This window comes from Danio rerio, chromosome 15, assembly GCF_052040795.2.
Source record: "Danio rerio strain M-AB ecotype USA chromosome 15, GRCz13ab, whole genome shotgun sequence".
In the NCBI taxonomy this organism is placed as follows: domain Eukaryota; kingdom Metazoa; phylum Chordata; class Actinopteri; order Cypriniformes; family Danionidae; genus Danio; species Danio rerio.
Genome location: NC_141035.1, coordinates 39,627,938 through 39,640,292, shown reverse-complemented (window position 1 = coordinate 39,640,292; position 12,355 = coordinate 39,627,938). Strand labels below are relative to the sequence as shown.

Below are 12,355 nucleotides of genomic sequence, written 5' to 3'. Positions count from 1 at the left end.
GTGTAAAAAAAAAAAAAATATGTAGCTGTGCACGGAGAGAGTCAAGGCAGCCCCCGAGGAGTGTTCAGTAAATGTTGCAAGATAAATTAAGTAAAAATAAATTAATAAAATGAAATAAAAGACAGGAGGGACAAATATGTTTGGTCTATTAATTAATTAATTAACTAATTTATTCATTCATTAATTAATTTATTTATTTAGTGTAAAATATATATTATTCGGTAATGAATAAAATCTTATAAGTTACTAAATACCTATATAATATTGTGAACACCATTGTTAACACTTTTGATCAGTTTAAATCTTTTAAGCCCTGTAAAATACACTTTCATTCATTTATTTTATTGTTTAATATATTTTTTTTGTTTTGTTTTAACGGCACCACATCCAGTCAAGTTATGTGACATAAAATAAAAAAGAAACTCAAAAAAAAAAAAAAAAAAAAGCAACGATTTTCAACCCACAATCAAATATTCAGTTGTGGAAAATGAATTCTGTGTAAAAAAATCTGTTGCTGAGCGTGGAGAGAGAGTCCAGGCGGCCCCTGAGGAGTGTTCAGTATATAAAATAAAGTGAATAGTCTGTGCACTATTTATTATGCATGAGCATAAATGTTACAAAAGTGGTCGCCGCGGAGACTCGTTCCTTCACTTCAGTGTCGACAAGGGTACCAGAGTCCCCCAACGCACAAAACACACAAAGTACAAGACACGAATTAGAAAAGAGCAGCAGCGTGTTGTTCTAGATGTAGTCCATTAGAAAAACCACGTTTGCGCAGATGTTAAAGCTCATTAAATGCCGTCTAATGGCCAAACAGGAGGACACGATGACAGAGGTTGAACGCCATCATGTTACAAGTGTTCCTCTGCTTATTTTACAGTCAGCAGTTTCATCTCGTCCTCCCTGCTTTCACTCCTCCATCGCTGTCAGGTTATTCAGAAAGCGAGGGGAATGTGTGTTTGTGTGTACGGGAAGCCCCCGTTGGCATTTCTTCACCAAGAACATCTTCAGAGAAGAACCTTCAGACAAAGGCGAATAGTGGAGCACCAACAGGTAAGCCGCGTTTTCTCACATGCACATGTTTTATCACACTCAAAGGCTTCATATGTTTTTTTCCTCTGCCTTAAGAAGACTGGTAAGAGTGAGGAGATGGAGGCTTGAAAGAAGGCCTCTTTTCCTCTCTTCTCAGTCAGTTTTAAGTCGACTTCTGTGTCAAGGGGATGGCTGAGCGAGAAACGTAGGGTTTCTGTGTGGAAGCTAGGTTGAAACGGTGCAATAAAGAGTCAAAACAAAGAGGATTTGAACAGGTTTGGCTCTTCAGGAAGCTGTGAGTTTCTATTAGTGGCCTTTAACATATTAATTTTTAATGAGTGTAAATTGGATGGAATCTGTTGATGGCTGCTTGTTTGAGTGTGTTTGTGGTTGTTATATTGTGCTTATAATGTAATTGAGAACTGGAGATGTAATTTTTTTTTCGTGGTTTTCAACAGATGCTGGACTTAATTAATGCTCAGGATACTTGAATCTGCCTTATGTTGTGTTAGTGTATTTGTGGGAGTAGCCAAAAATACATCGCATGGCTCAAAAGTGTTGATTTTTCTTGTATGGGAAATTACTGTAAAAAAATCATGTTCTATGGCAATATTTTGCACATGTCTCACTGTAAATAGGACGAAACATAATTTTTGATTTATAATATACACTCACCTGCCACTTTATTAGGTACACCTGTCCAACTGCTTTTCAATGCAAATTTGCAATCAGTCAATCACATTGCAGCAACTCAATGCATTTAGGCTTAGAGTCATGGTCAAGATGATCTGCTGCAGTTTAAACAGAGCATCAGAATTGGGAAGAAAGGTGATTTAAGTGACTTTGAACGTGGCATGGTTGTTGGTGCCAGACGGGCTGTTTCAGTAATTAAGAATCTGCTTATCTACTGGGATTTCCATGCACAAACATGTCCCCCCCCCCACCTCTTCCCTGTCCTCTGGTATCAGATCCGATCCACAACGGCCGCCCAAAACCTGCTCCATAGTACAGTTACTAACCCAGTTCCCAACAAGTGTTATAATGTGCAATTAACCTCAAGTGTTATTCAGACACCTCACCCCCAAACTTCCAACAACCCCAAACCCCCCCACCCCGGGCTCCAGGATTTTCAGAGACAAAATGTTGGCAGGTATGGTCTAGGGTTTACAGAGAATGGTCCGGGAAAAAAAGAAAATATCCAGTGAATGGCAGTTCTGTAGGAGCAAATGCCTTGTTGATGCCAGAGGTCAGAGAAGCATGGTCAGACTGGTTCCAGCTGATAGAAAGGCATCAGGAAAAACGTTGCCTGGTCTGATGAGTCTTGATTTCTGCTGCAGCATTCGGATGGTAGGGTCAGAATTTGGCGTCAACAACATGAAAGAATGGATCCATCCTGCCTAGTATCAATGGTTCAGGGTGATGGTGGTGGTGTAATGGTGTGGGGGATATTTTCTCGGCACACTTTTGGGCCCATTATTACCAATTGAGTATCGTGTCAACGCCACAGCCTGCCTGAGTATTGTTGCTGACTATGTCTTTGTCTTCTGATGGCTACTTTTAGCAGAATAGAGTCATAAAGATAACAGATACTTGCATATTGGTTTTATTTCCTCACTTATTGCACACAACAAATCATAATGCATGCAATGGTGTAAAAAAGTGTTTGCTTCAGATCATTTATCAAATTTAAATATTAGTCCACAATAACACAAATAAACACATCATGCAGTTTTTGGTATTAAAGGAAAACAAAATCCAAGACTACATAGCCCTGTGTGAAAAAGTGTTTGCCCCCTGTTAAAACATAACTCGTGTTTATCACACCTGAGTTCAATTTTTCTTTATTAGGCCACATTTTTTTTTGTACAGTGAACTCATTGTCATGTTCAAGAAACCAGTCTAAGATGATTCATGCTTTATAATATGGCGCATAATCCTGCTTGCAGTGCACTGTGGTCATAAAGGGATGGAGATGGTCGGCAGCAATACTCGGGTTGGCTGTGGTGTTGACACGATGCTCAATTGGTACTATTGGGCCCAAATTGTGCCAAGAAAATATCCCCCACACCATTACACCACCACCAGCCTGAACCATTGAGACAAGGCAGATAGATCCATACTTTCATGTTCTGACCCTACCATCCGAATGAAAAGAAAGCAGAAATCGAGACTCATCAGACCAGGCAACATTTTTCCAATCTTCTATTGTACAATTTGGTGAGCCTGTGCAAATTCTCTTGCAGCACCTAGGCCTGATTAGCCCCACACCTGTTCACAATCAAGATATTATTTTAATAGGAACTCCCTGACAAAGTGAAGTAGACCAAAAGATCCTCAAAAGTTTCTCCGAGATCCAACGAAATTCAAAAACAAATCTTTAAAATGATAAGAAATCAGTGTTCAAACATTTTTTTTTTTACCCCACGGTAATGTAATAACTAGTAGTTTGTCTGTCAGGGATGTTTACAGTGTAAATAAGCTGATGTTGTAAAAAAATGTTTTATAGACACAGAGAAAACAGACACATTTAAAACTGAATAGCATTACTGTTGTTTTGATGTTTGAAGCCCCCTTTTCATCTTTGACCCATATATTGACTGTAACCACAACTAAATGATTTTTTTATAATGTGCTACTACAAAGCACATTCAAGCCTGTAGATGCCGGATGTGAAACATGTTCTTGGATTTGCAAGAAAAAAAAAAAAAAACATGCATGTCCCAGTCTGAGTGCAGAGCCGGTCTCATTTTCTGCACATTGGGGAATTTCATGCTGTTTTTTTTTTTTTTTTTCATCCAGTAGGCCCAGGCTTGAGTGTAGGCTTGTTTGATGATATGATGGAAAAAAACAAAAACATTAAAAATATACCTGGCCCGGTCAGTGTGTGTGATTCCTCTCTGACCCAGTCAGACACCCTACCAGCTTTGTACCTACAGCAAATCTAATTTCATGTCTTTCAGCATTGGCTCTTCTGAAGACACAAGGAGACTGACAAGGACTTATATATGAGATGTAAACAAACAAGCATCAGTTGTCAGTGTGAGCGATGACATCCGTGTCTGTGTGCAGAAATCATATTGACATGTGAATGAAGCAACCTGAATGTGCACAGATTACAGTTCTGTTCAATCGATCAGCAGATACGATCTTTCTTATTCTGAAAGACATTACTGTGACAATAATCCACTAGAAAAATGACACTAAGATATTAAAATGCACATTTGTTGTTGTTTTAGATCATATTTTAGTGTTGATGTTAGCTAATATACTTCTAAAACAGTGTTTCTCAACCACATTCCTAAAGCACCACCATCTCTGCACATTTTCAATGTCTCCTTAGCCGAAGACACCTGATTCAGATCTTTAGCTCATTAGCAGAGTTTGCAGGACCTGTAATGGGTGTGACAGACAAAAGGGGGCATCCACAACATGCAGTGCTGGTGGTCCTAAAGGAACGTGGTTGAGAAACACTGCTCTAGACTTTTCATTAATACAGAATGAAAAGGTAACATTGTGAAACGATTCTGTGACTTAATATGCTTAATGTGTTTTAAGAGATATATATTTTAAAAAATCCCAATGTTCAGATTCAACATGGACACAGTACATTTAGGTGATCGTAAATCAGATCTTAAAAGCGATTTCTTAAAAAAAAAAGAAGCTGTTTTTTAAACTTTATATTCATCAAGTCCTGAAGTAAAAAGGCATCACAGGGTATACTGAAATAATACACAGCAAAAGTAGTTTTTAGCTGTTAATTATTAAATAAAAAAGTGCAGATAATAACTGATTATGATTTATTTGAGTACATACAAAACTATTAGTCCCCCTGTTAAAATTATAAAAAAAAAAAAAAAAAATTATTTATTTATTAAATGATGTTTGACAAAGCAAGTGAAAGAGAAATTATTATTTCTTTTATTTTGGCTGTAATAAAAGCAGTTTTTATTTTAGAAGTACAACTATTTTAAAATGTACTTACTGGCCACTTTATTAGGTACACTTTTCTAGAACCGGCTTGGACCCCCTTTTGCCTTCAGAACTGCCTTAATCCCTAATGGCATAAATACAACAAGGTACTGGAAATGTTCCTCAGAGATTTTTGTCCCTATTGACATGATAACATCACGCAGTTGCTGCTGAATTGTACTATGACGCAAATCTCCCGTTCCACATCCCAAAGGCACTCTATTGGATTGAGATCTGGTGACTGTGGAGGCCATTTGAGTACAGTGAACTCATTGTCATGTTCAAGAAACCAGTCTGAGATGATTCACGCTTTATGACATGGCACGGCATCCTGCTTGAAGTCGCCATCAGAAGATGGGTACACTGTGGTCATAAAGGGATGGAGATGGTTGGCAACAATACTCAGGTAGGCTGTGGTGTTGACTCGATGCTCAATTGGTACTAATGGGCCCAAAGTGTGCCAAGAAAATTTCCCCTACACCATTACACCACCACCACTCTGAACCGTTGATACAAGACAGGATAGATCCATACTTTCATGTTCTGATCCTACCATCGGAATGTCGCAGCAGAAATCGAGACTCATCAGACCAGGCAACATTTTTCCAATCTTCTATTGTCCAATTTGGTGAGCCTCTGCTAACTGTAGACGTAGTTTCCTGTTTTTAGCTGACAGCAATGGCACCCGGTGTGGTCTTTTGCTGCTGTAGCCCATCCGCCTCAAGGTTGGTCGTGTTGTGTGTTTAGAGATCACAATTCTCCTCTTACCTCATTAATAACATCATTTGCGCCTACAGAACTGATGCTTACTGGATAATTTTTTAGGACCATTCTGTAAACCCTAGATATGGTTGTGCGTGAAAATTCCAGTAGATCAGCAATTTCTGAAATACTCAGACCAGTCTGTCTGGCAACAACATCCATTCCTCATTCAAGTTACATAAATCACCTTTCTTCTCCATTCTGATGCTCAGTTTGAACTGCAGCAGATCGTCTTGGCCATGTGTATATGCCTAAATGCATTGTGTTGCTGCCATGTGATTGGCCGATTAGAAATTTGTGTTAACAAGCAGTTGGACAGGTGTACCTAATAAAAAATAAAAATAAAATAAAAATAGGGGGCTAATAATTCTGACTTCAACTGTATGTATTCACACACCCACACACACACACACACACACACACACACACACACACACACACACACACACACACACACTCACACTCACACTCACACACTAGTATCTTATGAGAAAAGTAGGTAGAAAAATAGTATGTTAAATTATGTAATGTCACCATGACAAAGACAAAACAAGTGAGTTATTATAAATTTGTAAGTAAAACTATTATGTTTAAATATGTGTTGAAAAAATATTTTCTCTGTTAAGCAGCACTTGGTAAATTAGTTTGACTTTAACTATATATAATTCAATTTATCTTGTAATTTCAGTGTATTTTATTTGCCTAGTTCTATTTACACAGTATGTCTTGAAGGTATCATTCATTTGATTTCAAACCTCAAGATTGTGTGTTATCTTCCTCAGTCTGTTAAGATAATTTCATCCTTAGTGCAGCCGCAGTAGCATAACTTGTCAAGACACGGAAACATGAACAAAACAAATAGCTAAAATTAATGAATTAATTCCCTTTTTCTGTGCCGTGGTAATATTTTCCCTACAATTAAGGCTGTTGTTTGTCTTCAGGGACGCGGGAGAAGGGAGGTTGGACAGGCCTGAAGAGAGAACGTCTCATTAAAGACCTGGACAGAAACGCTGAGTCATTGAGAAGAGCTGCTTTCACTGATCTCCCTGACAGCCTCCTCGCACTCGCCAAAATAAGGTTTGTGTCAAAAAGAAAAGAGGAGAGAGAAGTTAATTTTGCCAACGAGCGCTGACTAGCACAGCGGTGAAGTCAGAACAAAAACTGCGAGTTTCTCTTTTGATTAGTCTGTGGCTCACTTGGGGAACATTACAATAAGAAAAAGTGAAGAGGGATTTAAAAAAAAACACTTTTGAGAAAAATCAGGGCTCATTCATGGGGGTTTTAAGATTTTTTTGCAGGGGCATGAGCTCAAGTAGAGTCATACCAGTCATATTGTGTGCTTTTTTTTTTTTTTTGCGGAACTAAAGTTTTCTTCTGAGATCTTGTTAAGGCAGTAAAGAGACTGACAGGTAGCCGGTTAATGGGTGAATAAGAACCTGACATACGTTCTTCGTGGACATCTAGTTGTGTCTTGTCAGTGGTAGGAATTAGATTTTTATTAGCTTGTTAGTGTCATATCCATAACACTTCAATTAAAGGTTAAGTTCAGCCAAAGAAACAACACTTCTGTCATCTTTTACTCATCCTCATGTCATTCCATAGCCATCTTTAGAGCACAAGAAGATATTTTAATGAAAACTGAATCTGACCCCTCACTGCACTCAAAAAATGAGTGCTGTTTGTTCAAACGACTTGGTTAAATTGAGCTGGAACAATAGAATTCTTGTGTTTGTGGGGGGGGCAACTTATTTTTTTTCATGCTGACTCCACTTATATTTATAAAAACAATACGTTAACTAACTTAATTCCTTCATGTTGTCCCAGAACAAATTGATTTTGTGGAACAGTGTGTCACAAAAATTTTGGGTTTCATAATGTTTCTATTTTAAAATCACAATTGTATAAACAAATGAACTGCTTTATTTGTGCCAAACAGAAATGCACATCTTGACTAAAAATGTTGTCTTTTAGTATCAAAAATTAAAGTCTTTATTCACTATTGAAGTTGCATCCCAAATGATACACTATATCCACTTATAGACTTAATCATGTAGTGCACAAACTCAAGAAGCATCTTCTATATGATCGAAAACGAATGTGTTGTTTTCACAAAAATTGCTTTAGATTTAAGTGAGTTTTTCCTAAAACAAGTGAAATAATCTTGTTTTTACTTTGAAATAAAATTATTTTGCCGACCCCACTAGCAGATTATGTGGATCACTTTTTTATTACTATTTTAATACCAGTTTCAATCAACAAAACACATAAAAGAAAATGTTTTAAAAATATTTAATCAATAAACGCTTATGTTTTTGGTATGGACAAAACATTCACATGCTGCACACTTTGTGATTTACTTAAATATATATCACCACCTATTATTACTGCTTGTTAACACAAATTTCAGCCAATCGCATGGCAGCATTTAGGCATGTAGATATGGTCTAGACGATCTGCTGCAGCTTAAACTGAGCATCAGAATGGGGAAGAAAGGTGATTTAGTTGACTTTGAGCGTGGCATGATTGTTTTTGCCAGACGGGGGTGGTCTGAACATTTCAGTAACTGTTGATCTACTGGGATTTTCAAGTGAAACCCTCTCTAGGGTTTACAGAGAATGCTTTAAAAAAGAGAAAATATCTATTGAGTGGCAGTTCTGTAGGCACAAATGCCTTGTTGATGTCAGAGGAGAATGGCCAGACTGGTTTGAGCTGATAAAAAAGGCAACAGTAACTCAAATAACCACTTGTTACAACTGAGGTATGCAGAAGAGCATCTCTGAACCACATCCAACCTTGAGGCGGATGGGGTTTAGCTGCAGAAGACCACACCGGGTGCAACTTCTGTCAGCTAAAAACAGGAAACTGAGGCTACAATTCGCACAGGCTCACCAAAATTGAACAATAGAAGATTGGAGAAACGTTGCCTGGTGTGATGAGTCTCAATTTCTGCTGCGACATTCGGATGGTAGGGTCAGAACATGAAAGCATGAATCTACCTTCCTTGTATTAGTGCTTCAGGTGGTGGTGTAATGGTGTGGGGATATTTTCTTGGCCTATTAGTACCAATTGAGCATTGTGTAAACGCCACAGCCTAACCAAGTATTGTTGCCGACCATGTCCATCCCTTTATGACCACGGTGTACCCATCTTCTGATGGCTGCTTCCAGCAGAATAATGCACCATGTCATGGGCAAATGATCTCAGACTGGTTTTGTCGAACATGACAATGAGTTCACTGTACTCAAATGGCCTCCACAGTCACCAGAACTCCAATAGATCCAATTGAGCACCTTTGGGATGTGGTGGAATGGGAGATTCACATCATGGATGTGCAGCAGACAAATCTGCAGCAACTGCCTGATGTCATCATGTCATTATGGACCAAAATCTCTGAGGAGTATTTCCAGTGCCTTGTTGAATCTATGCCACAAAGGCTTAAGGCAGTTCTGAAGGCAAAAGCGGGTCCAACTGTGTCCCTAATAAAGTGGCCTGTGAGTGTATATACTGTATTACCGAAAACACTTCTTTAGAATGTTATGTTTTCATTTAAGATTATTAGGACTAACCTAAAGAAGAATTAAAATTCTTGAAATATTTAAAGCCTGGAAACAGCTTCCGACTTGCCAATAAATTTCATTTATTTATTGGGTTTATTTAAAGTGTTCTAATTTAGCTTTACATTTGGGTTATTTTTTTGTCCCTCATACATATTGTGTAAACATGACTTACCAGTAATTATCTGACACAGTTTTACAGTGCATTAGCAAAGGCATGTTATATAAATGTCTTCATTTTCTCTTTATCCATTTGTTTTAATAAAAGTTTTAATCTTGATTTGTGACTTTAATTTGCATGCTTTTGCTTCCAGTTGTTTATCATAATCATAAACGCTGGTTTGTGGTGAAGTTAAAGTAATTAAATGTTCCATGAAAGCTGTAATTTTGCATTACTGTTTCAAAAGTGAAATATTTAAAAGCAAATCTATTTCATCACTTTATATAGTGCATCTGTATGTTTGAAAGCGTTTCAGCATTGAAGCACGTTGCAACCTTCAGCTATTTTGCACTTTGCAACCTTGAGAATTGAAATGTCAACAAAGTAACAGTTACTTTACTGAAAGCAAACCATTTTCCAGACTGAATTAAAATTCAGCTTAGCTTTAGCTCAAAGAATGCTGTGTTTAAAACATATACAGTTGAATTATTAGTCCTCCTGACTTATTAGACCCCCTGTATATTTTTCCCGAAAAGCAGATTTTTTTCAACACATTTCTAAACATAAAAGTTTTAATAACTAATTTCTAATTTCTAATTTCTGATTTCTTTTATCTTTGCCACAATGACACAACAAATATTTTACTGGACATTTTTCAAGATACCAGAATTCAGCTTAAAGTGACATTAAAAGACTTAACTGGGTTAATTAGGTTAACAAGGAAAGTTAGATTAATTAGGGAAATCATTGACAATCAGTATATGTACAGTATATACAGTTGAAGTCAGAATTATTAGCCCCCCTTTGATATTTTTTCTTTTTGAAATATTTCCCAAATTGTGTTTAACAGAGCAAAGAAATTGTCAAAGTATGTCTTATAATAAAGTCTTATTTGTTTTATAATTCAGCTAGAATAAAAGCAGTTTTAATTTTTTAAAGCCATTTTAAGGATAAAATTATTAGCCCCTCTAAGCTAGATTTATTTCGATAGTCTACAAAACAAACCATCGTTATACAATAACTTGCCTAATTACCCTAACCTGCCTAGTTAACCTAATTAACCTAATTAAGCCTTTAAATGTCACTTTTATTTTAAATCGAATAGTGTAAGTGTCTTGAAAAATATCTAGTCAAAAATTATTTTCTGTCATCATGGCAAAGATAAAATAAATCAGTTATTAGAAATATATATATATATATATATATATATATATATATATATATATATATATATATATATATATATATATATATATATATATATATATATATATATATATATATATATATATATAGTGTGTGTGTGTGTGTGTATATATATATATATATAGCGTTTATTCTAGCCAAAATAAAACAAAAAATACACTACCTGACAAATTAGTGGTATCATTTGGTATGAAAAGTGGCTTATACAAAAGGCCTCTAGATTACGCTTATTTTATCAAAATAAAATATGATCATGCCTTGATTTAAAATTTTTTAATTAGGACAGTGAGGTCTGACTTTGCTTAGACAAAAGTCTTGTCACTGAATAGATATAATGTTCAATATAGAATATAAAGTAATGGTGCGGTGGAAACAGAATGAATATTGTGTTTAACTCCCATGAGCTTGGAATATTGCATCCATACATCTCTGCAGTGACTCATAACTTAATAATAAAGTCATCTGGAATGACAAAGAAAGAATTCTTGCAGGACTCCCAGAGTTCATCAAAATTCTTTGGATTCATCTTCAATGCCTCCATCTTACCACAGACATGCTTAATAATGTTCATGTCTGGGGACTGGGCTGGCCAATCCTGGAGCACCTTGACCTTCTTTCAGGAACTTTGATGTGGAGGCTGAAGTATGAGAAGAAGTGCTAATCTGCTGAAGAATTTGCCCTCTCCTGTGGTTTGTAATGTAATGGGCAGCACAAATGTCTTGATACCTCAGGCTGTTGAAGTTGCCATCCTCTCTGCAGATCTCTCGTATGGCCCCATACTGAATGTAACTCCAAAACCACGATTTTTCCTTCAACAAACTTGACTGATTTCTGTGAGGATCTTGTGTCCATGCGGGTTCTATTGGGTCTTCTGCAGTTCTTGTGATGATTGGGATGCAGTTCAACAGATGAATCATCTGAAAAATCTACCTTCTGACACTTTTCCAAATTAGAAGTCAAGTTATTATGTGTTGCTCTTACCACTGGGAAAGACGGCAAGACTTTTGTCAGGTAGTGTATTTTCTCCAGAAGAAAATATATTATTCCTTGTTCTGTTAAACATCATTTAGGAAATATTTGAAAAAAAAAAAAGACTTAAACTATACATGTCTACTTCTCTTATCAACCTGGAAAAGAATGTAAAAATGCTTTTCCCAGCCTCCCAAATTACAACGTGCCCCAGTGCAAAAAAATAAGAGTATTGTTTTTACAGGGATGCTTAGAGCCTGTGCCCCCAATACTGATGAAAGACGAAAAACCTCCCCAAGCGCATGTGACGAAAGAAGACAGAGCGGGAAATAAAGGGATATGTTTAAAGAATGTCTAAATACAGCATGCGAGCGCTCCGACTGAAAGCCCTCCATCCATTCCCCTTTGCGAGGAGGGAGAGATTGCGTTCACAGTTTGGCGTCTGGGACTGTTTGCGGGCACAGAGTATAATTGAGTGTGAGTTAATTCCTATCAAAGCCCATTGGACTGCAACTAATGGACCGAGGGAGATGCCTCAAGGAGCCAGCGCTTTCAATTTCTTTTGTTTATTTAGATGGGAAAATGTTTAGTTTTTAATTAAGTAAATCACTATTATTTGTTCCAGTGTGGTTGGTAATTTGAAGAGATTGCAACCTGACTTGAAATGCAAGCGCTATTGGCTTTGAGAGAGAGAGAGATAGTG

The 12,355-nt window shown here is 36.9% G+C and overlaps 1 protein-coding gene across 9 annotated transcripts in view; it reads left to right on the top strand.

The window, feature by feature from the left end:
* The window catches only part of nphs1 (NPHS1 adhesion molecule, nephrin), a 486,431-nt gene that overhangs the window by 300,737 nt on the left and 173,339 nt on the right, over positions 1-12,355 (top strand). For 7 of the 9 annotated variants that reach the window (XR_015508789.1, XM_087283293.1, XM_087283292.1 and 4 more), the window contains 2 exons: positions 881-1,053; positions 6,705-6,840. Coding sequence is in view for 2 of the 9 variants with exons in the window: in XM_087283289.1 (XP_087139415.1) it covers positions 952-1,053 (102 nt within the window). In the remaining 7 variants the exon portion in view is untranslated. The remainder of the gene's footprint in view (positions 1-880; positions 1,054-6,704; positions 6,841-12,355) is intronic. The other 2 variants (XM_087283289.1, XM_087283290.1) reach the window with 1 other exon arrangement.